The 24927-nt window shown below is 43.5% G+C and overlaps 1 protein-coding gene across 5 annotated transcripts; it reads left to right on the top strand.

Moving 5' to 3' along the window:
• The first annotated feature begins 404 nt into the window (after window positions 1-404).
• LOC135366746 (F-box-like/WD repeat-containing protein TBL1XR1) lies at window positions 405-17025 on the top strand. Of its 5 annotated transcripts, none has more exons than XM_064599612.1 (15): window positions 405-687; window positions 1966-2054; window positions 2246-2391; window positions 3059-3218; window positions 4132-4194; window positions 5683-5815; window positions 6525-6663; window positions 7483-7546; window positions 7616-7713; window positions 8469-8651; window positions 9610-9684; window positions 9973-10100; window positions 12487-12652; window positions 12757-12858; window positions 14725-17025. In XM_064599612.1, exons 2-15 carry the CDS (start codon window positions 1997-1999, stop codon window positions 14749-14751), a joined length of 1542 nt encoding a protein of 513 aa, XP_064455682.1. In that variant the 5' UTR covers window positions 405-687; window positions 1966-1996; the 3' UTR covers window positions 14752-17025. The 5 variants fall into 5 exon arrangements, with proteins under 5 accessions (XP_064455682.1, XP_064455680.1, XP_064455683.1 ...); XM_064599610.1 differs by having other exon boundaries at window positions 5650-5815; XM_064599611.1 differs by lacking the exon at window positions 405-687 and adding an exon at window positions 1049-1070 and having other exon boundaries at window positions 5650-5815.
• Window positions 17026-24927: the final 7902 nt, after the last annotated feature.

Raw genomic sequence — 24927 nt, 5'->3', positions numbered from 1 at the left:
GAGCCTCCATGAGGAACTTCGTAAGCAATTCAGTTTACTCTGGTTTATTCTTTATTTCTTACAGAGAGGCACACCAAGTGGTATGAACTTTCCAGTCCAAAGTAATAAATGATATCAAATATGACACAGCAAGGACATATCCCACTTTTTTTCTTTATATTTTACTCCCTGCATAGATGCTTAGTAAGCGCTTTTTTTCTTTTCGTTTATCATGCCACAAACAACGACGTACACAACCTTGTCAGGGGAAGAGCAGTGACCTTTATGTGGCAACTGCAGTAGCGATAATACAAAAGTTTGAAGCTGATACGAGGTTTGCAGTGACGGAGCATGCACATGCCCTTTCATAAACTATGCGAAAAAGCCACGTGTGGTTTATATTCAGCAGATATGCAGGGCACTTTGTTGCCGTTTGCGGATGTACACAAATGTGTCTAGCTTGCGCCGGAGAAACGGCAGGGGTCGCCATTTATAGCCTTTCTGATTTTTTTCGGCGATGGCTCGAAGTTTTATTTACATTTTAGTGAATTTGCGAACAACTATGCCTGGTTCACACTCGTGATCGACGTGGAAGTTGACTGGGCTCCCTCTGATCACAAGTTTTGTTCAGTTTATTGGTGTAGAACTTTGTTCAGCCTTTATAATTGTGCAGCACTACTGGAGCTGTTCGCCGAAGTCGTTTGACGGGTGGGTAGGCCTAGCTGGCTATGACCGATGCTACGTTTTGCCCGTGTTTTCAGCAGGTCTTACCGCCTATATTTATTTGGAAGTCGACGGTGGTATTCTGATCCTCGTGGCGTTAGTACAAGTGGCTCGATAAATAAACCGAGGCACCACACTGAAGGTTGTTGATGGGCATCTAGACGGCCCCGTCAGCATCGCCTGCCGCGAAATGTTTTCATACTTTATAGCAGCATAGGTTACCGTGTGGCTGAAACGGCGTTTTTGACGAGTTCGCAAACAGAATTGCCGAACGGCTACACGTTAGATGAGCATCGCTTAGAGCGAGTGAGGTGCAAGTGCGAGTGCTCTCACGGAACCGTTCGGGCATTTCTCGCACGAAATGCATGGTACACGCAGGAATTCTACTCCACAAGTCTAGTTGGACGGGATGTGTAACTGTTTTTTTTTCTTTCTTCTAACAAGCAGTTAGCGTTACGACGATATTACAAATTAGGTGATATCTCGTTTTTGCATATTCGCGTGGAGCAATGTGCCGCTGTGTCGGCCAAAGCTGCATGCCACGGGAACACGCGTGTTTTTGAGTTCTCTTGAAATTGAAACTACGGCTGTGTTCGTTGTGGAATACTAGCGACGTAGTTGGGTCAACCTCTTTTAAGAGTCACAAAATATCGCTTATGAGATAGTCCTTCAGTGCCGGAAATATTTTTAGCGGGAAACCACGTATTTCACTTAGCAATGACCCACATGGGATGCCTTCCTCTCATAGTGTGCGTTAAATGTTTCCAGAAACACTTTCTTTTTGTCAAAAAGTAGATGAGAAGGCTGAAAGCGAAATTTAATGGCTTAGTACCATTCTCGGGGGGGGGGGGGGGGATGTATAGCTTGCTTCATATTTCTGCTGTTACAGGTGTACAAAACAATTGACCGAAGTCGTGTTTTTAAAACTCTTATGCAAGTTCCAAAGTCTAACGCATAAAACCTACGCAATAATGCTTGTGCAGAACTGATTAATAGCAATGGAAAGTAAAAGGTAAATAAAATAAAATAATAACACAATAAATCACATGATAATGTGACAAAATTGCATTTAAACTGCATTCAGTTGCATAAAAATTGCATGTAAAAATGCTTTTTTTTTGTTGATGTGATGTGACAGAATTGTTAGATAAGACAGGCGTTAAGCTTGAATGCTGCCTGTAAAGAAGCAGGTGCTTGTGTTGAATTTGTGTGAATGTACCAGCATGCCACCTAACCACCCGCGTGTCCTCTTTTTACGTACAGATCTTATGTGGATTTACGGTCCAGTTTCAAGATGAGTTTTAGCAGCGATGAGGTTAACTTCCTTGTGTACAGATACTTGCAAGAATCAGGCAAGTGAATCGTTTCATTCAAAAGTCACACTTTTTTACGTACGGGGTAGAACGTACGTTGCACCCTATTCTAGCAGAAGGCAAATCATGAATCATTTTCATCGTGTATCGCCAGTTAGCCTGCATTTTTGACTCTTTCACCTGGTTGACTGGTTTGCCACTTTTGTCTAACCTCGGAACCTTACTTACAGGGTTTTTCCACTCTGCATACACATTTGGCATCGAGAGCCACATTAGCCAATCAAATATCAACGGGGCCCTTGTGCCCCCTGCAGCACTACTTTCGATAATTCAGAAAGGGCTGCAATACACAGAAGCAGAAATTAGTATAGGGGAGGTAAGGAACTGATTTCTTCTTATACTTTAGGAAATCAACCAGTGTTTCGTCGTTATAGCTTGCAAAATATCATTGGATATAGTACCGTTCTCCACTTAATTTCCTGCATATTGGGATTCATTTGCCATTGGGAACTTTCATTGTGTGTGGGATGTCTTCTTATTGCATAAGATAATTCACCGTGTAATTTCTTCAAAATTTCCAAGACAAAAAAGCTTGAGAACCACAAAACAACAACAACAACAAAAGAACATGTGACAATGTGCCTGCATGCTGCAATCAATGAATATGTGCAGTTCTCAAATGTCCACCAACAGTGAAAGACCTTTTTGGCAGAAAAAAAAGAAGGAAAAACCTTGACATAGTTGAGCCAATCTACAAGTTTCTAGTTGAGACCTCTGCACCTAGACCAATATTATGAATGCTAACAAATTAATCTTACCAGATTAATTGGGCATGGTGAAAAAATACTGGCAACTAGCAATGCAGTAACACATCTGCTAACAACATTTATATGGTTTGATTAATGTAGAATGCCCCATCCTTTTTTTGAAATCTTAGTAACTGTTTGTCAAGACACCCTGTATGAGCATATTAGAAGACTTCATTGCACACAGTATTTGTTGAAGCGAATGCCTAAATGAGTAACTCACAAACTTTTGTACAGGATGGATCAGAGCGAATGATAGAATCCCTCTCACTCATCGATGCCGTAATGCCTGACGTCGTCGCCTCCAGGCAGCAGCAGGCTCATAATAGCAAGAATTCGGCTGTGGTGAAAGCAGAACCCAACAACACTAATGGTGATGATGGAAGTCACAACTTTGGTGAGTTCCTGGAAGGGGGACATGTGCCCACTTTGCCAACCTTCAAAACTTTCTTGCTATTGTCCTTTGTTAGTGTGTGTGTGTCTTGTGGGCACTTACAATGTATTGGTGTCTGTTGCAAACTGTGTAAAACCAACAGCCGCAAAAGCAGTGGCTGGCAGACGTGCCTGTACTTTTATCTCGCTGTACCAATGCAGAATGAGTGCTTAGATGAAATGCAATTCAACTCAGTTTTATTCTATTTTTTTGGTGCCCATGAACAACCAGGATAGTCTGAGTAATGGCGCATCACAGCAAAGAATGGGCAATATATGGACATTAACCAGATTCAAAAAATGTAATAATGAACGCAATATAATGTTGATGTTATGAGGAAAAGTCCTCTGGCTTACAAAAATGTCAGTATGATGGTCGCGAAGAACATGATTAAAGTCCAACATGCATTAATAGATTCTGATTATCAGTGCTGCTATGAAAAACAGGATTACCTGGGTACCTTTAGTGATATACGGAAAGAAACAGGTGATAAAATGCAATAACCCCTCATGCTGCTTACCCCTCTTTGTAAAAGGGCAATTTTGAAATGCTGAATATTGTGAAATGATACAAACAATCTAGATGCTTTCCATTGAGCTGCTGAGCTTCTGTATCCCGTATGTCCCGTATATCTCGTATTTAAAATGACAGTGCAGACCCATATCGGAGTCGAGCGGATGTTGCCACATGCTTACGGCGCCGAGGGTTGCAGTGCAAAATATTTAAATGAAATTAGCAGCCAGCAATTTACAATTTGATTTTACAGCCATGACGCTTCGCTACCTTTATGCCAGTAAATTCCAAATAAAATCCAAACCATGATGCTTGCACTGCCGTGATACAACTGTCAGTAACTTCCAGTTTCTTTTCTGCCAAGCGATCAAGCCACAGATTCCGGACAAATCTTGCCGATTACGTTTAATGACACCACAGAGCACTGGTCAGTCACATTTATCACCTTTTATCCACGTGATTGATTGATCACACATCCACGTGACGTCCGCCGAGGTGCAGTACCTCACGCTTGCGTCACTGTGAAACCCAAACTGGATGTGTACATGTCGTCAGTGTTAACTTAACGTAACGTAATATTTCATTCGTAATTAACTCTTACAATTTTCGACGTGTGTAGCCTATGTTTGTGGGCACGTTAGCCGGCACCAGCCAGCTGCAAGATACTGCAGGTTTTCCTGGCGATTTTAATCCGAGTGCTAGCTAAATTAATCCGTGCCCCATAAAGTTTGCATGGCACATGGATTAATTTAGCTGGCACTCGGATTAAACTTGGCGGGAAAACCTGTAGAAAGTAGAGATTGGGGCGAATCTTGAATCTTTCGAATCCTTTCTTAAAAAAAAAGAGTTGAAAAAGCCAGGGGAAAAAACAATTCTACCGAAAAGTGTTTTGAAGCAGAATATATAACATTTTTGTTTAATGAAAAAAAAGACAAATAATAGTTCACTTTCAGGAGAAAACATACTCGTATACTTGTTCTTAAACGTAGTTTATTTAACACGTTGTTCATCGACTACAGGAAATACTTGAACTCTCGAGTCTGAATTCTTTCGATAAATCTAAGAAACAATCAAAAGCAAAACCATGTTTTCAACTTGTAATCTAAGTGCTCCTGCCTGAACCCTTTCTGTATCCAGAACAAGGAACAAGAAAACAGCCACCGGCCAATGAGGCTTTCGGCGGACTCCAGAGACGCCAGTTTTAAAAAGAAACAAACGAATGTGGTTGCTGGGTTCGGAAGATTCGATTCACCGTTTCGGGCACTGGGATTTTGATTTCCGAATCCGGAATCCCTGCCTAGTATTCGCGGATTAGAGGATTTGTGGATTCGGTTGGGCCATCCCTACTAGAAAGCATCTCTCACAAACTTGTGCGCAACAGATAATATAAGTCTTACTTGAGCCGTACACGTTGAAGTTATTAGACTTTCGCAAGGAACTGTATAATATGTTTGCAAAATAGTCTAGAATTTGAATGTATTAAATCCTTCGAGATGGTGTCAATTACCGTATGTGTGGAAGATAACATTTTCTTTGATATGTACCACGTTCAGGGGTTAACAAAATTGTTGGTGGTCTCGTGCGAGCCGCGACAGTTTTATATTCTGAACTATAACGGTGTCGTGATTGTTTGTGTCGAAGACCATGCGGCATCCTGCTGGGTGAAATTTTGCACATGGCACATTCACATGACACGCGGCCGCATGCGGCTCTAATTTCGGAACCAGTCGAATACTTCAGACTGTCCCCTGGGGGTGTTGGATCCATGTTTTAACCTGAAGAGTGAGCTTTTGTTGTGGGGGTTTATCCGTAAGGGCTTCTAGCGAATATTCACCGGTAATGCACTGTGGTGTTTGCTTTCGTACATGTGTACGTGAACAAGATGGTGAAGGCACCTGTTCCCAACCATGTGCAGCCAATCATAATGAGAACATGGAGGTGGACGGCAATGTGGAGATTCCGAGCAGTCGGGCAACCATTCTACGGGGTCATGAGTCGGAAGTGTTCATCTGTGCCTGGAATCCAACCTCCGACCTCCTGGCATCCGGGTACAGTTCACCTTTTTTCTCTTTTGCTTAGGGGAGTGGAGTAGGGATTCAAAGTTTTGAGCACATCCCAAGTCATGTCAACATTCTGTTAGTTTGGAACTTGAGCTTACGAAACATGAAGCTCTAGAATGCTGCTTCTTGCACATTTTGTACTGCATGGGTAGAGTAAAACAGGATTGGTCCTCTTTGTTACACAGTTAGTAATATGCAAAACCTTGAGCACTCACCTGCTTTGAGCAATGGTGTCACAAGAGCAAAGGCATTGGTCATTCCTTGTGCATTGAGACATGAGAGCCCAGAATGGTTAAGGCTTGTGCTCCACTGCTGTCATTGCACAGGATGATGCGGTACTCAAAAGTTAATCCCATTGACTGCCTCAGATATGCTACTTATTTTTTGCTCAATCTTCCGATATGGGTGGGGAAAGATTATCACTGCCATAGTGCATTTAGGTACATCTAATAATGAAGTAAATAAATAATGAAAGAAACAAGGCACCACATGCTTCATGCTCGATTGAGTATTTTAAAGACCAAGTTTGCTGAGATGTGATACGAAAGTGTTCAGAGAATAAGTTCACTAGTTATTTGTTAGCTTGATAGCTGCAGATCACTTGTTCCGGTACATGCGTGACATGAGTGCCTAATAGGGTAGCGGATACGGCTTAGATTGGATCTCAAATTATTTTTCTTTTTTTGCTACATGTTAGGTCTGGAGATTCCACCGCACGCATATGGAACATGAATGACAACAGTCAGAGCCCGAATCAACTTGTGCTACGGCACTGCATTCAAAAGGGTGGAACGGAAGTCCCAAGCAACAAAGATGTTACATCTCTTGATTGGAATGTGAGTGACAACAGTGTAATATTTGCTACCTTTGGTTAACACTGTGACGACTGTGTAATCCTAATAACTGAATCTCGATTGATAGAAGCCCTGCAATAGTATGCGTATCCCAGCACACACACTGTTGGTGTGCCATGAGCAACAGGGAAGCTTTTCTTGATGAACATCACGCCACATTCAGACATGAGCTCCTTTATGGATGATATCATTTTTTTTTTTTTTTCATTGCACACTTAATGTAAAACTGTCTACGTGCTATCCTCCTGCCAGGTGAAAAGAATGCTTTTGCTCTACATGAGATACTAGTCAAAAGCAGAAGCTTTCTTCTCTTACAGGGATTATGAAATGAACCACACATTTTCAAATGTCATACAGATTTCAAAATGTCGTAAAATATGTGGGAATGTATCCCAAATATGCAGAACTGAGTGTTACATTGATGCAGCTCCAAGACCTTATCTAGCACAGGGAGAGGTCCACCATTCCCTTCTGTCTATCTGTCTGTCGAACCATGTTCAGTGAAAACTCCTCCGCAAACCCGCTATTGTAATGCATGTGTGTTTCCATGCCAGTTGTACATGATCTCCTCATTGATAGTTCTTTTATCTTGAACTCTCTATACCCAAAAGGCGTAGAAGAGGAACTTGCATGGCTGCACAGGTTGCCGATGCTTCCGCAGCAATATTTGTTCATTGCATGTGGTAAAGTGTTAAAGTTGCTGAAGGAGTGTTGATGTGCTAATGAGTGCCAGTTGTGCCATGAAAGACATTGAGAACACAAAGGGATAATTAAAAATCGAGGCACCCTATTGGTTTGCAGTCCGACGGCACATTGCTGGCAACCGGGTCGTACGATGGTTTCGCACGGATATGGACAACAGACGGTATGTGACCGAAATTGCACGGTATTTCTGACTCATGGAACATGCCATCCTTACCTTGCATTTACATAGGGCGACTTGCAAGCACGCTCGGACAGCATAAGGGACCAATATTTGCGCTGAAGTGGAACAGGAAAGGAAATTACATCCTTAGCGCAGGTGTTGATAAGGTATGTGATGTGGTTTCTTTATGTCAACTTTGTAACATGTCCTGATTAGGTTGACAGTGCAAGGGTGAATCGCAAGCACGGGTGGGAGTTGCAAAAAAAAATGGGAGGGGGGGAAATTTAGTGTTATGTTGTTGCAACATAAAGCATTATGGTTTAACCTCATTCTTTCCAAAATTTGGACCCTGAATTGAAGGTTGACCCTTTAAGGTGAAACCCGATTTTTTAAGGCGAAACACGCAAATTGCCCTCGCTGAGACATCTATAGGAATGCACACTAACTTGTTTGGCAGCAAATGCAGTTACATCACCGCTTGTACCAAACCAGTACAATTAGTTTGAGTAACTGAGCTCAATTTCTCCCCGAATTTAGCATAGTGGAAGTCTTTCCACACGAATTAACATGAATTTAGAGCGCATGTTTACTTACCAGATTTTTGCCCCCGGTATTTAGAAAAAAATATTTCCAGAAAAGTTCAGGCTATAGTTGTAATGGCAAAATGTGTCATTGCTGATATGTATCCGAAGCTCAACTAACACTGAGGGTGCAATGTCATTCCTTGATTTGAGCTGCAATTTTGTTAGCTTTCGTTCGCGACAAATTTCGTACTGTGATATAGCGTTTTTGTTGACGCGTTCAAATTCAGGGCAGAGGGGCACTGTCTTTATTTCATGATGACATGACTTTATTTCCTTTTCACTGGGCATGTGGAAGTTGTACTCACGTTCCTCTATCCATCATTTCGGTCATGTTTCAGACAACAATAATCTGGGACGCAAGTACTGGACAGTGCACGCAGCAGTTTGCTTTTCACACAGCACCGGCCCTTGATGTTGATTGGCAGACCAACACTAGTTTTGCGTCCTGCTCTACAGATCAGTGCATTCATGTCTGCAAACTGGGCTCTGACAAACCCATCAAGACATTCACAGGGCACACGGTTAGTATTCCTGTACATGCAGTACCTAGTATTCAAACAGCACTAATATGTTTATAATGGGCTTCTTATTACTTTTACAATGTCATGCATTACTAGTAGTGAGCACCGGTGCAGGTAAACGTGGGTATGCCAGCACCCGCAGAGACCTGCATAGTTTTCTTACCGTATTTACTTGCGCATAAGATGCGCGTGTTTTCTCCAAAGACATCGCACCATTCATGCGTTCAGTACGTGGGGGAATATTGGAACCCAACACCTAAGTTGGAGTCTGCAACAAAGTCACCAAAAAGGTTGTGGTATATCCATAATGTTCCCGAATTATCCGCAACATTGACGCAAGCGAAACCGCTTTTTGTGGCTCTTTCTTGACAGACTTCTTGAAGACAAATATAGGCGCCAGCTAAGCCTAATATTGTATGAGTGACTGATGCATTGGATTGCACTGGCTATGACTTCTGCCCGAGTTGTGAAAGGTGAAAGGTGGTAGTGTTCCAGGTTCGCCGGCATCTCGGTACCACCACTTTGTTCCGTTTACCAGGAGTACGCAAAACGGGTTATTCCAATTTTCCGAAGATTTTTATCATTGCATATATAGAAAACCAGCCAAGGGCGACCCTATTGTTCTGTTTGTCCATAATTTCCGTTTCGCAAAGTTTCGTTTGGTGGGAGTCCGCTGTATTTTGCGGGTAAAAATTCAGGGTCTGTGCGAGTTGCAGGTAAAGTGCAGGTGGCGCCGCAGTGCATCCGGGGGTAATGCGGACGTACCCCCTTGACACGTCACAGGTGCACCCTTGAGTGCAGTGCGGGTGCAAGATAGAATTTTTACTGACCTGTGCTCACCCCCATACATCACTGTACCTTCTCTACAAGATGACGTTTTGTTAATGGCGGAGCAAAACAGCAACTTCATAACTGATAGTTGGATGACTTTGTGCTTTTTGCCTCTTCTTTTCCACAGAATGAAGTTAATGCTATCAAATGGGACCCACAGGGTGTACTCTTGGCCTCTTGTTCAGATGACATGACGTTAAAGGTAAATGAGCAAGCATTGTTCGTGCCCTCATTTCTTCATGAATTAACGTAGCTTTGGAAATGTCAGATTTCTCACCTGTATTTTGTATACCTGACTTTTTGTCCCTGTGCAAAGTTAAGAAAGAATGAGCAAAAAAACGTAAATACTCATGTAGTTGTTACTACTCAAGTGAATGGCAGTGGCACACATGTGGAACTTTCAAGGACACTTTTTTGTTGCCCTAAAACATTGTCTGTGAAGTGTTCTTCAATCTTACACTGCTGATTACTTTATGCGTATTGTCCATAGATTTGGAGCATGAAACAAGACACGTGTGTTCATGACCTGCAAGCTCATAGTAAAGAGATATACACCATCAAGTGGAGTCCCACAGGGCCTGGAACAAACAATCCTAATCTCAGCCTTATCTTGGCTAGGTAAGACCACTTTCTACTAAAGACAATATAAGAGAAATTCCAGTCCAATTTTTAAGGCAAGTCGCTGACCGATTTTTCAGACTTCAAGGGAGCCACGTAATCATTCCGAATTATCGAGCAGTCCAAATTTTTTTATAGAGGCCTAAATGTTCAATGTTTAAAAAATACTTCATTTGAGCACTCAAACTGGCTTGAAATAACTGTTGATACGAGTTTGCTTCGCTGCGCGGACAATGGATAAAGCAACGGTGGCGAATTTCTGCTAGCGTAGCCTTGTCGTAATCACTTCCAACAACATAGTTAAGGCCCTTGGTTTTTGGCTGCAGAAAATTCGAAATTCTGTGGCACTGACTTGTAAATTCCGCAATTTTCCGCAGAAAGGAGTCAATGGCTACTTGAAGCCGGAAACACTATTTTCTTGTATGATGTGGGTACAAAAAGTGTTTTATAAACTTCAGCATTACATGATATTCTGTTATCTCCTCTGACAGCAAATGCTGTTGTCAGCTCCAATCATCTTATACCTGCTGAAAGATATATCAGCATCTGCAAAGTTTGTAGGAACTAACAAATACCTGATCGAAATAGACGCTAAATTCGGAGCAAGCACCCTAATTCCGTTCCAAAACCCAATTATCGTATTTACTAGCATAATTTGAACGCTTTTTCTTCCTAAAAAAAAATAAAAAAATTTAGGGGCGTGCGAATTGCGCGGGAACGTTTGTTAAGATATTCAAACGATGCAAAATTTCAAAATTTTAGTATGCGGGTCGTATAGGCTCTCAGTAGGCATTGTGCCAGCGCGAAAGAAGCACCCAAATACCTTGCAGCCGCCGAAGATCAGGAGGCAAATTCGCAAAACGGTGAAACTACCGCTACCGCTCATATACCGGTGAAATACGTTGAGACGCTCTCGGTAGACGCCACTAGTCCGCACTTGGCAACTGAAAGCACGCTATGTTCGGAAACTTTGCCATGTTGTGCTGTATAACGTTTGTCCAGCGTCTCTTTCTGCGTTTTGTAGTTCGAGTGACAGTATCGTCCATCGCGTCAGCGGACCATCACTCGAAGGCGCGCGCAAATCAAACAAAATCACCGCAATATAACTCAGGTAGCTCCGACGACGTTGCGAAAGGTAATCGCCACGGTCACTGAGACACGCGTGATAGATATTCGCGCACGAAAACACCGGTGCGCATATTACGCGATTTTTTGCTTTCTTGTCATTTTTAGTGGTAAACTAAAGAAATGTGCGATTCGCAAATTATCCGATGGCGCAAAATACGCGTGTAAATATGTCGAAGCGTCCGTGTAGCAGTTGGGTGCAGCTCTTATCCGACGCTATTTCTTGTGAGCGTGCAATACTTCTCCGTAACTGTCCACATCCTCTTCTAGTAACTGTCCGCATCGCGCCAATCGCGTCCTTCGACCCAACCAGATTTCTGCGGAATTCCCTGCAAAACGCCGCGAGATTTCAAGCAAAATAAAGGGATCCGCGAAATTTTGCGGAATCATGGAAAACCTGGGGCCTTAAACATGGTTGCAAGCTTTACGGCATAGTAAGAGCCGCAAGGATCACCACTGTTGACGGGGGGCGCAATGGCAACCTCTTTGTCACTGCCACCGTCGTCTGAAACCTTCTGGCGGTAGATCGAGAACCTGGCCGGCGCTGTTGTCACCAGTTCATTCTGGGCAGAATTGGGCACTGTTGTCCACATCTTCGTACAAATCGAGAGTTAACACTTTCGGGGAGCCCCACTACTAAGCTCTACCGTCGTGCACGTGTGCACTTGCACTTCTGTGCATGTGCTGGGGCGGCACACTTTCCTTCTTGGTCCACTTCCACAAATGTAGTCGAACCTGCGATATCCTTTTGCAACATCTTTGAGAATGGCTCCCTTGATGCCAATCGACAGTGTCTTATATCTGCCACATGTTGCCATAGCTAGCCCGAGTTACTGTCTCCGTCCGCTAAACTGAGAGCACTGACAGATTCTGCACGAAGGCTCGGTGAAACGTGAAACAAAAATCGGAGAAAAACAAGAAAGAAGACGTTTGCTTTTCGCTCGGGACAATGTGGCATACTTGCCGTTGGCTGTGCTGACACAATGCTAGCACGCATTCAGAGTCTTAAAAACTCCATTACGGCCACAAAATGGTGGATATTATCGGTACTGTTTACTCACCACATGCCGCCGGAGATTTATAGCAAACATTTTATTTTCCTATTTTGAAATAACAAACTATCAAAAGTCATATTAATAGAACTCTAGTGTACTACATCCAGCTGTTTTTGTGAGGTGAAGTTAATTATAAATGGGATTGAGTGAGCAGACAGTATAACCCAGCGGCTTGAGACATTGTTGGGGGACATCTTCATGTGCAGTGCGTCCTTCGATTCAACGGTTCGGCTCTGGGAAGTGGAGCGGGGTGTTTGCCTCTACACGTTAACCAAGCACACAGAGCCAGTGTACAGTGTGGCGTTCAGCCCCGACGGGAAATACTTGGCCAGCGGATCATTCGACAAGTGTGTCCATATCTGGTCAACGCAAGTAAGTGTCGTTCACTGTGCAGGGAGTCGCGAGGAGCTCTGCAAGCTTCCATTGTGCAGAGCTTTTTTATATCTCTTTGTTTTTTTTTGTTTTGTTTTTTTCAGACTGGGAACTTGATTCACAGTTACAAGGGAACAGGAGGCATTTTCGAGGTTTGTTGGAACTCCAGGGGCGACAAAGTGGGGGCTAGTGCATCGGATGGCTCGGTAAGTGTTCTCCCAAAGATACGCTGTTCGATTTTTTGAATTGCAGGTCACACCTTGTGTATTATAGATAGACCCTGAAGTTTTCGGGTTTTATATTTTTCCAAATTGGGGGGGGGGGGTAGAAATCAGGGCAATAAATTGATGTTGAAAATTCATCCAAATTCGGGCAGAAAAATTACCATCAAGCCGAGTTCGGGGAGAAATCTGGCATTATTGTAGAATAAACGTTCACTGTGCCGTTTATCCAAGAGTGCCGGAAGTAAGGGGCAGTCGCATATTTTGTGAGAAACTAGTATGTCGATGCCTTGAGGTGCCTAGCCTGGGTGCAGTTTTGCAGGTAGAAATCTGGTTTAACCCTAGATAGGTGAACCTCAATTCGGGGTGCGAATTCGGGGAAAAATCGGGTTTAACCCTAAAACATCAGGGTCTAATTATAGAGTATAGAGTTCATGAAGTATAACTAGAGCATCATGTTTTGGGGTTGAAACCCACTGAAGCCCATTTGTACCCCCGATTCACATTGCCGTCGCTTGGGATAAAACTGGAAAAAACGTGAGAACAGAATTCACCAACACGCAAACTCCGCACATACTCCGCGCTCCTCCGCGGTACCTCTCATCATCTCGTGTGTTCTTTTCATTTTCTTTTGCGTTCAAATTCTGCTCTGTCGCAGAATATCTCGAGAGAAACACCTTGTTCACAGCTTCTAACATAAAACCAGATTTGCACTCTCGATTTGGGAAAAATGTAAAACACAAAAACAGTGGAAAACACCTTGACAGTTTAAAAGAGCATGTTCAGAAATACTGTGGCATTTTATTACACCTGTTTCTATATTTGCCTTGCAAGGGGAGCCCATAATGGCCTTGTGCTGGTGGATTGTACGTGGGTTCGCTACTTGAAAATCATGAAAGGTTTATGTGCTTGTGAAAGAAAATATACCGTAATTTCACGCAGCTTATGCACAATTTTTTTTTCTTTCACGACGCTCTGCGGCTTATTCGCTGGCGTGGCTTATCTGATGACTATTTCTCCCTGGTATATTGTTAGAGCCTGAGGTTTTAGGGTTTTACCCGATTCTTCCCCGAATTTGCACCCCGAATTGAAGGTTGTCTCTTTAGGGTGAAACCCGATTTTTACCTGGAAAATTGCCCTCACTGGGATGTCTGTAGGAATGCAATAATTTACATGTTTGGCAGAAAAATTCAGTTAGATCACCGTTTGTACCGAACCACTACAGTTAGTTTGAGCAACTGAGCCTGATTTCACCCCGAATTTAGCGTACTGGCAGTTTTTTCACCCGAATCCACACGAATTGAGTGCACACGTTTATTTACCCGATTTTTACCCCCCCCCCCCCCCGAATTTAGAAAAAGATATTTCCCGAAAACTTCAGGCTCTATATATTCTCAATATGCCGGTTTTGAACGAAAGGGCCGACAGTGTCTCCGGAACAGCACCACCCCTGCAAATGCACGAGCAATGCGTAACAGAGGTGCGTCCACATTCGAGTAGACTGATCTCCCTGGTGCCTTCCCCCAAGCAGCTTTAATGAAAGGGGCAATAGTGATTCGTGTCTTTTGGAAGGCCACTGACCATCAATCTGGAGAAAAATGTGCAACAATCCGATCTTAGTAGAACTTGACCTCCTTTGTTGTACATCGCTCCTAAAGCAGCGCAATAAAGAGAGGGCGCGAGAATTCAAAACTGAGACCTTCGGACGCAGTGGTGCGCCCGTACCCTTCAAAGTACCCTTCAGGACTGTTAGGCACTCCATAGCCTCCAACTCAGCTCTGGAGCATAACTTGATTTTGTTCTTCGATGTTAGCTCTCATAATGTTTTGTGTCTTTTCCTTGCCATTGTAGGTATTTGTGCTCGATCTGCGAAAGTGATAATGTGCCTAGAAGCGTTCACAGCATAGATCACTATTCCGCTTTGCTTGGATGTGCAAAGGCGCCTCTACGGTCAAACGCTGTCTTGCGCCCAGGAACAACGAGCATCACGAAAACGTGGCCGGTTGGTTTTGGGGCGGAGAACATCATCAGGGGTCCAGAAGCAAAGCTTCATCAACACTTGCATCACAGTACTTTGCTTGTCTCCAGTTGCTGCATTATCATCATGTCCAGTGTTGCATTGTGCAATGAAGGAACACTTACCTTTTTGTGCAGCTGGGATTTCATACTTTTTAGGTGACTTGAAAAAAAGTGATACTGTTGTAGTAATACTTTTAAGAGTATAAAGAGACTAGGCGTCAATTAATAACAAATTCAATAAAGGCAAAATTAGTAGCTTTCCTTTTTTTTTTTTTTTTTTACATTGACATCACCTTTGCATTGTTGAGTTTACACTGACATTGTGCTCATCACCCAGTTCATCAGCCGTCTTTCATTATGAGATGACAGTGCTATATACTGACGAATGTTGGCTTCTCCACTTAGATGTAACGCTCTATCGGGAGGGTGGGAAAGTTGACCCATTCGGCGAACGCTGGTTTTAAGAGTGTTCTTAAAGGGTTCTTACATTTCCTTGGTATTGCTGTCCAGACATTCTGGAGAGACTGCTAAGTTATCTGCTCTGTGTACATAGTGTAGGTGGACATAGGTTAGGGGGGCAGGAGGGATACGGATGATGTTTACCTTTATATTTTTGCCTGTACATACTGCAGTGTTAATAGGTGACAGACATGTACACACTGTGAGGACTGAGAGAGACACTCGTGAAGAAGGGAACGTCGAACAGATTGTGTCGGAACATTTTTCAGTTCTGGAGCGCTATTACCTTTCGGCATTGCTGTTTAGCTCCTTGTTTTAGGAAGGCCATACGCTGCAGGGATCACTTCCCGCAATATTCCAACGAAGGTTATTCGACGCCGCGAAGTCCAGCACATGGTTGTCCGCGGGAGGGAGGGAGAAAAAGGAAGTTCAGTAGGCGACTCAAAATTGAAGGACAATAAAATTTGAAATGAGGATTGTTTTCTACAATGTCTTTTTGAGGAATATCCCCCTTGTATCAGTCCCCCTTTTTAGAGTGCAGATTTATGCGTCTGCGAGCTACGGACCTCGTACTGTGAAAAGCAGAAAAGACGTTGTACAGATCGGCATCACCACCGTTCAACGATACCAAATGTTCATCGGGTTGTGGACGACAGGTGTCCGCTGTGGAATCCATCCATCCATTCATTTTATACACTTTATGTAATGTCACATGCGGGAGATGAATGTACATAGGGGAAATACATTGCTGGCAGTTCGGGTGCACCTTTTTACGACGTGGTAACTTTCACTGTAAATAGGTTTCATAAAGCATTTCTCTTTTGTAGCATCATTTTGATCTCAACGCGCTACTCATTTCACTAAATTTACGTCGGCCATATGCCAGCTTGGTGCAAAGAGGGTTACAGGGGGGACATTCGAAACATCCAGCCCACTGAGGACTGCATTCAAAGTTCTATCGTTCCTACTATTTCTCGTGAACCTGAAGTGCAATTTTTAGGCCAGAATCGGTTGACATTCTTGTAGTCCTACACGTTGAATTGCATTGATTATATGTTGGGCTCTGATACTTGCGGTGTTTTCATTTGGCAAAACTACGGAGGGGAGGGGGGGGGGGGGAGTGCTTACCAGTGTTTTCAATTTCTGGAAAATTTAGCGTTTTTTGGAATTCCCGTTTGCTTTGACACCTCCGAAAACACAAAATTTTCCAGAAATTGCAAACTTTGGTGACTCTGAAAGCTCTGAAAACTCGAAGTGAAAAGTGTCAAATGAAAGCACGGAAAGGTCTGATCCCTAATCATATGTTACACAGTGCTGGCATATAATTGTCCTCTGTGCTTTGAGGTCTTCATCTTGCAGTTTCTTAAAAATATCCTCTTTCTGTTTGTTTTGCTCGGGATCAAAATCTGCAGCTTCTGCGGCCGTGGGGCTTGGTTGTGCAAAGAATGTGTGGAGTTAGAATTTGCGTTTATGCATGGTACTAACACTTCCTTGCATCCATTGGCAGTCGGGATGAATGACACTGAGCCACAGCTGTGTTTCAAAAAGTAACGCAAGGTACATCCGTTCTAAGAAAGAGGCTATTGAGTAAAAGAGGCTGTGAAACATGTGGGATCGATTTAACAGAAATGGTGATTACAGGTGATATGATGTGAAATAAATTGCGACCTTGTACCTGGCTGTGTAGGCTTGTTCTTCAGTGGTACAGCGATAGTCCTAAAACTACAATGATCTTAGCTATGTCTCTGCTAAGCAGCAGTCGGCGATGAGAACGCGGCTACATTGGTTGACCAATGGTCAAAGGTTGGCCATAGGTTGGCCAAAGGTCATGCCTTTTTTTTTTTTTTACATGGAGAATGTTTGCACGTTCAAATTACACTCCGGCCATAACGTCTGCACCTACAACAATGTGTGTGTTACGATTGTGATGGTACAGTCCCCTGGCAGTACGGTGTGTATGGAATTCTTTTGGATTATTTCGAAGTCTTGACAACGCTGCCACTTGACTTCCTTATATGTATGCCTGACTTTTTTGGGCTGAGCGTCTTTCCCAGATTTGTGATGGAAAGAAATCTGGTACTATTTTGCAATTTCTAATTCAGGGTTAAATGTGGTGCTATTGATACATTAGGGCACTATCGCTCACTATTCTTTTTTTGCCCTAATCCGTCCAAGGTGCTTCGCATAGTTTATTGTTTAATGTTTACATCAGATATGCGTGCAGATTACTCCTAAGTAGTGTACGTGATACAGTGTGATGTGCGACTGGAGTTAGCGGTGAAATCTGCTTCAACCCGAATTGGTCCTACACATGATTCTGGTTTAACTCGAAAAAGTCTGACCGTACTTATATGTAGCAAAAAAGGGGGCTGTGCATCAAGTAACTTGTTCAAAGGTCAAAAATGATATTAATCCAAGGAAACCATGTCACAAACTGTAGGGCGGATAGTTTAGCTGCTGAACCTCCCATTGTCTTACTGCAGCCTGCATGGCAGAATGTTATGAAGCAGAAGGCACTATATAGTTAGTGAGTTTTCGTGCATGGTACGCTATCGCCTATGCGTATATAAGGGATAGCAGGGTGTTTCTGCGCACTGTGCAAAGCTGTCTGTTTTGCGCGTGCGCAGTACCACCAACGCTATCCCTATTTACGTACGCAATGGCGATAGCGTACGATGCACTCCCTTCAGTTATGGTTCGCCCCTTATTCTCCCTTTTCCTTCCCTTCCCACCCTTCTCCCTTATTCTCCCCTCAGTTATGGTTCTATTGCATGGCATAAGTTCAAGGAGATGAAGGCTCTTCTCATTCCAGAAGACACTAACACCAGCAGGATTTGCACCTTGAATCTAGAGAGCCGGGAAAGATTGGTGGTGCCCCAAAAGAACTTGCAATCCTTTCCGCCCCCCCAAAAAAAAGCAAATAAAATGCAATTGACACGAATATATTTTATACGGAAAAACATGCCGGCAGCCAACTGACACGGGTGTCACCCAACTCTCCCCTATACGCAATATACGGGTAGGTCAGCGGTCTGCGCAGCTCGCCAGTTTCCCTATTTCCTCTAATGCCCGTGCAGAGATCTCATTGCTCCCTCCCTCAAATAGGGAGGCGACATTGCAAGGTGAGGCGCACGTGGTTTCTTCTGTGGACCCATGCAACGCCACCTAGATGCAGAAGGCCTGCTCATTGCCTCCTCTCCCTCCTTCGATTAAGGGTCAGAATTCGTCTGCTACCGCGATTCACCGTTCTGCGAATTCAAGAACCCGCAAATGATTGCAGCTCACCTGGAACCTGCTGACCTAAATATTTAGACAAAAAGTGCAAGACGCTTTCCAGAAAAATCAGTTTCGAGAAAGATTGAGACCTTTTCGCGCTTTATTTCCAAGTTTTCCCATTTACTACGCGGGGACTCAATCACAACTCGCAGACGACGGTGTTTCGTCTTCATGGCCACGACCGCTGAAAGCACGTTCGTGATTGGCTACGGCCGTTGAAAACACGATCCTCATTGACTGACTCTTAATTGTTACGTCATGGCGACGAGAAGCAGACTTTATCTAGGTTGTCTTGACCCATGCCGGACACAGATAGCTTATTCCTGCCTCGTGATTGGGCAGTACACTTCATAACGTGAGAAGCCATCGTGGCGTATAATAAAGAAGATAAGAACCCAACCGATAAAAGTATCACCCCCCCCCCTCCATCCAACTAGACGCTCTACCCCCAACTGGATACGCCAGTGGTGGATCCAGAACCTCACTGTGTGTTTGTGTGGTTCTTGTGTGTGGTTGGGGGGGGGGGAGGGGTACTTTGACGAAACGCATAATGCGGGTACGTCGGCCATTGGCCTTCACCACGTGATGTGGGGAACTTCTGTCGCCGACACCATCAATGCATCTGTTTTGTCTTTGGTCCTCATCATCTGGGTTTTTATCTTTGTTTGCATCATGTACCAGCTCCCCTTGCCCTGTCGCTGATCCCCTAAAAAAAGAAAAATCCTTGACAAGTCGCTGACATGCAGAGTGACGTCAATGTGATTGGAAAATCATATGGACTTTCACACCTGCAGGTAAGATACGACATAAAAAGCAAGGCGTAGCCTTGGTCGGAAACAGCAATGTTTCCTCTGTCCGATAATGCGACTGTGTTGCGCAACACTTGCCGGGGTCAAACACGACAGGAGCACTCTTCTTCATGGGGGTTGAGAGTGGTCAGTCTTCTATATACTCTTGCTACTGCCGCTGGTAACGACGGTGAGCATTGCAGAGCACCTGTCCGCGTACGTCAAACAATGTGCATTCTTTTGAATGTCTTTTACTTGGTGCATTTTAATGTCGACAGGAGATTCAGGTCACCGCGCCTTGTTAAGCGATCTTTAATCGCGAAGCCTCGTTAAAATGCTTTCCTCAACAAAATTAGCGCACGTCTGCCAACGCAAGCCTAAGTGCAAAGTTTTACAAAAAAGAAAAAGGAAGAATAAAGTTAAAAGGAGGTATGGAAGGGACACGGTGTTATTTTCGTTGCGCCTCAATCTAAGCTGTAAAAAGTTAGTTCAAATTGGGATCACGTCGACAGTCTCTTTGGAAGCGCGTCCTTTCAGATTATATGGTACGAGTCCTGACAAGCTGCCTCTCGCCGATCTGCTGTAATTTCCTGGTCGAAAATATTATGATCCGCTTTTTTTTTTTTTTTCAGCAGGAACCTAAGTCGAGGGCGAGTAATTACTTTGAGAATTAGGACGCGAGGTTCATAATTGAGTTGCCGTCGGCATATTTTGAATAACAAGTCCTTCGTTTAACACGTTGCCGTGTTGTATTGTCACCTCCTCTGATGTGTGGCCTCAAAAATCGACTTCCTAATCAAGTTTGAGGTGCGGTCCACTGAATTTTTGAAGGAGAATTTTCCTTTGTTATTTCGCATCGATATTACAGAAACACAGGCACCCCTCGGCCACCCATGAGTTTTTCCAAGCGAATGAAATACTGGTCAACTTCATGAAAGTGTCATGAAACTTCATGAAAAGTCAGAATAAGTGGTGAGACGAATGTTTTGTCGCTCGTAAGCAGACACAAGATCACAATACATACAACTGGTCAAACAATATAAACAATACAACTGGTCAGACATAAAGTAAACTATGATATCCTCCAAAAACCCTTTCACGTCTAACCGCGCAGAAATATAGCAGATTCTGTTGCAGACGACAGACTTGACGGACAGCGGTTCAACGCAGACGACACTCATGTTTAGTCGCAGACGATATTATTCATATGCTCTGTCTACTGACATGTGAGTTTCATAAATATTTATTGTTGTCTAAATTCTTTATTCCTGGTACTTTTATATTACTTTCGCTTTCATGACAGATGAGTGACATAATACGATCTGATCTCCACAATTTTGCATGGAACACGAATGTTGTAGTATTTGTAATTTAGGATAGGGATAAGAAATTGAACAAAATAGCGCTATGCAGAGCAAGTTATGTTGTCTCGCAGAAGGAATGCTATACTCAGTCAGAAAAACAACTCAGTACTACAGCACAGTTATATGCGTCTCTCATCGGTACATACGCTGTGCGCTGACAACAAGGAATTGGCAGATCCTCGGCAAGTTAACCCTCCTTTTTAATTGTGTGTTTTTCTGAGTAATTTTCTGGATGTTGATACCCTGGTAACACATATTGCTTTCGTTATTTCGTTCGGTATTGTTATTTTCTGGATGTTGATACCCTAAGTAATACATATTGCTTTCGTTATTTTGTTCGGTACAGTTACATTGTTCTGTGTGGCTGGTAATTTTGTGCGTGCATATTTGTTACTGTGCTTCTTGTGTATACTGGTTGGACATCATGTGTGCTAATTGAAAGTTCAGTAACATTCGCAGGTTGCCTACGGACGATTGGTAAGTATGTGGTATACTTGCTTCACCACACTCAAATATCTGTTCACTTATTGTTAGAGATCTCTGGCTGGCTGGCACTTTTTCATGCGTATTGTATTTCATTATTTCCTGTGCTGATTGCTTGGTTGTCACGTGTGCGAATCCGGTGTTCGAGCGTTTAGAGTGCTTACTTGTTACTAGATTGCTCTGGCTGGCTGGCATTTTTTATGTGTATTTGTTGTATTTCATGTGTGCATTGATTGGTTGTCATGGTTGTCCTCGGATGTTTGGTAAGAGTGCGGTATTTGCTTCATTCACTTTCAATACAGTGTTTACTTATTGCTACGTTGTTCTGACCGTATGGCACTTTTTCGTGTTATTTGCTGTAGTTCTTGTGTGCATTGCTTGGTTGTGATGTGCGCTAATCATGTGTTTAGCAGCGTTCATTCGCAGGTTGCCCTCGGAATGTCTCGTAAGTGTGTGGCCTTCGCTTTCAAGTAACTGGTTTCTTATTGTTAGATTGCTCTGGTTGACTGGCATTTTATGTGTATTCGTTGTATTTTCTGTGTGCATTGCTTGGTTGTCATTCGTGCTAATCGATTGTGCAGTGACGTTAATTCGCAGGTTGCCCTTGGATGTTTGGTAAGAGTGTGGTACTTGCTTCATACACTCTCAGTACAATGTCTACTTATTACTACATTATTCTGGCTGGCTGGCACTTTTTCGTGTTATTTGTTGTATTTCTTGTGTGCATTGCTTGGTTGTGATGTGCGCTGATCATGTGTTTAGCAGCGTTAATTCGCAGGTTGCCCTCGGAATGTCTGGTAAGTGTGCGGCAATTGCTTTCAAGTAACGGGTTTCTTATTGTTAGATTGCTCTGGTTGACTGGCATTTTTATGTGTATTTGTTGTATTTTCTGTGTGCATTGCTTGGTTGTCACTTGTGCTCATCGACTGTGCAGCGGATTAATATGCAGGTTGCCCACGAATATTTGGTAAATGTGTAGTACTAACTTTGAATTAACTAAATTCTTATTCTTAGATTGCTCTGGTTGACTGACATTTTAAATGTGTATTTGTCGAACATTCTGTGAGCATTGATTGGTTGCCATACGTGCTAATCGATTGTGCAGCGACGTTAATTCGCAGGTTGCCCTCGGACGTTTGGTAAGTGTGTGTTACTTGCTTCATCCAGTTTCACTAAAGTGTTTCCTTATTACTAGACTGCTCTTGCTGACTGGCACTTTTTCATGTGTATTGGCTGTATTCCTTGTGTGCATTGGTTGGTTTACATATGCGCTAATCGTGTGTCCAGCCGCGTTAATTCGTAGGTTGCCCTGGGACGTTTGGTAAGTGTGTGTTACTTGCTTCACCCACTTTCAATAAAGTGTTTACTTATTACTAGATTGCTCTTGCTGACTGGTACTTTTCATGTGCATGTGTTGTATTTCCGATGTGCATTGGTTGGTTGATATGTGCGCTAATTGTGTGTTCAGCCGCGTTAATTCGCAGGTTACCCTGGGATGTTTGGTAAGTGTGTGTTACTTGCTTCACCCACTCTCAACAAAGTGTTTCCTTATTACTAGACTGCTCTTTCTGACTGGCACTTTTTCATGTGTATTTGTTGTATTCCCTGTGTGCATTGGTTGGTTGACATGTGCGCTAATCGTGTGTTCAGCCGCGTTAATTCGCAGGTTGCCCTGGGACGTTTGGTAAGTGTGTGTTACTTGCTTCACCCACTTTCAATAAAGTGTTTCCTTATTACTCTTGCTGACTGGTACTTTTTCATGTGTATTTGTTGTATTCTCTGTGTGCATTGGACAGTTGACATGTGCGCTAATCGTGTGTTCAGCCGCGTTAATTCGCAGGTTGCCCTGGGATGTTTGGTAAGTGTGTGTTACTTGCTTCACCCACTTTCAATAAAGTGTTTCCTTATTACTCTTGCTGACTGGTACTTTTTCATGTGTATTTGTTGTATTCTCTGTGTGCATTGGACAGTTGACATGTGCGCTAATCGTGTGTTCAGCCGCGTTAATTCGCAGGTTGCCCTGGGATGTTTGGTAAGTGTGTGTTACTTGCTTCACCCACTTTCAATAAAGTGTTTCCTTATTACTCTTGCTGACTGGTACTTTTTCATGTGTATTTGTTGTATTCTCTGTGTGCATTGGACAGTTGACATGTGCGCTAATCGTGTGTTCAGCCGCGTTAATTCGCAGGTTGCCCTGGGATGTTTGGTAAGTGTGTGTTACTTGCTTCACCCACTCTCAACAAAGTGTTTCCTTATTACTAGACTGCTCTTGCTGACCGGCACTTTTCATGTGTATTTGTTGTATTCAGCCGCGTTAATTCGCAGGTTGCCCTGGGTTGTTTGGTAAGTGTGTGTTACTTGCTTCACCCACTCTCAACAAAGTGTTTCTTTATTACTAGACTGCTCTTGCTGACTGACACTTTTTCATGTGTATTTGTTGTATTTCCGATGTGCATTGGTTGGTTGACATGTGCGTCTCGGTGACGTCAGTGTATCTACTTCGCGGGTACTTAAATTCGCGAATTTTTGGCGCTCGCGAAAAACGCGAAAAGTCGCTACGCGCGAAAAAACAACAACAAAAAAAACTGTTACAGTATATGTATACTACATGTATATTATTATACGATATATATATCGTATGAATGCGGCTGTTTTTTCGTTTTTTTTTTTTGCTTGCGTTACGCGGTTACCACACGGCATTGCTGACGTAGCCTTCGAACGTTTTGGTCGTGTTGATTGCATCACCAGAACCGTTTGTTCCTTTCGTTCTAAGAAGAGCACGTTCCTTCATCGGCGTCCGTGATCCAATAACGTTCGTTGTTATTGTTGAGGCGGTCATTTAAGCCTAAATCAATAATAATCGCGAGCGGTCGAACGCGATCGAAACGTCTATATATACGAAACACTGTTCGCAGCGCCATCTCCCAAAAGTGACGAGGAGGAAGAGGGCACCGGGAACAGGCAATTCAGCACCGGGTCTAGTTAATGAAGAACAGTTTAATGCTTTGTCAATAACGTTTCGATGAGGCTTGAAGACGGATGGGAAGCACGGGCAGTTAGTGTCTTTCCGGCCGGGAAAAGATGGGTTCCCTTAACTTTGTTCTCTGGAATTCGAGCTTCTCCCTGGAGGATTCTTTCGATGGCGAACACGAGATGAAAGAAATCAAGTTCCGGTTGCCGGGGAGCCTCTCTTCCTTTAGGCCTAATTAAGCACACGGCTAACAAGCCCCGGGCCCGTTTTCCCTTCCATTGACGGCGGTTGAGAGATGCCATAGGCTGCGTTCGTGCGGCCGCTCGGAAAGTAAATCGTGTGTGGTACAAGGTTCGATGCTAGGAATATTCTGATTGTGAGCCTGCGTTTGTGAGCAGTGTAGGTATCTGCGGTAGTTTGTAACGTGACGGCGTATAGACACGGCGCAGCAAGTAACACTATATGGGGACAAACAGGGAGGGTGACGAACACGACGGTGGTGGGGGAATATCTCCCCAAAAAGCTGGCTTCGCCTGACAGCAGAATTGCATGGAAGGAAGCCAACTTGTCATGAGTGACCACAAGTGTATTGGGTAAACTGGCGGGGAGTGCCTTGACACAGTTTGTGAACACCAGTTTCGGTGACAGGTAATCATGCCCCATATCCCGAAACTTAGTTTTCGCAAAGACTCCC

Source organism: Ornithodoros turicata, chromosome 8 (genome assembly GCF_037126465.1).
Source record: "Ornithodoros turicata isolate Travis chromosome 8, ASM3712646v1, whole genome shotgun sequence".
Classification (NCBI taxonomy): Eukaryota; Metazoa; Arthropoda; class Arachnida; order Ixodida; family Argasidae; genus Ornithodoros; species Ornithodoros turicata.
The sequence above is the reverse complement of the archived record's forward strand: the minus strand, read 5'-3'. Positions and strand labels throughout refer to the sequence as shown.

Coding starts and splice junctions, on each gene's coding strand:
- LOC135366746 (XM_064599610.1), top strand. CDS start 1,997: ATGAGTTTTAGCAGCGATGAGGTTAACTTCCTTGTGTACAGATACTTG. Junction 4,195..5,649: donor AATGACACCACAGAGCACTG/GTCAGTCACATT, acceptor TACGTGAACAAG/ATGGTGAAGGCACCTGTTCC. Junction 10,101..12,486: donor CTCAGCCTTATCTTGGCTAG/GTAAGACCACTT, acceptor CTTCATGTGCAG/TGCGTCCTTCGATTCAACGG.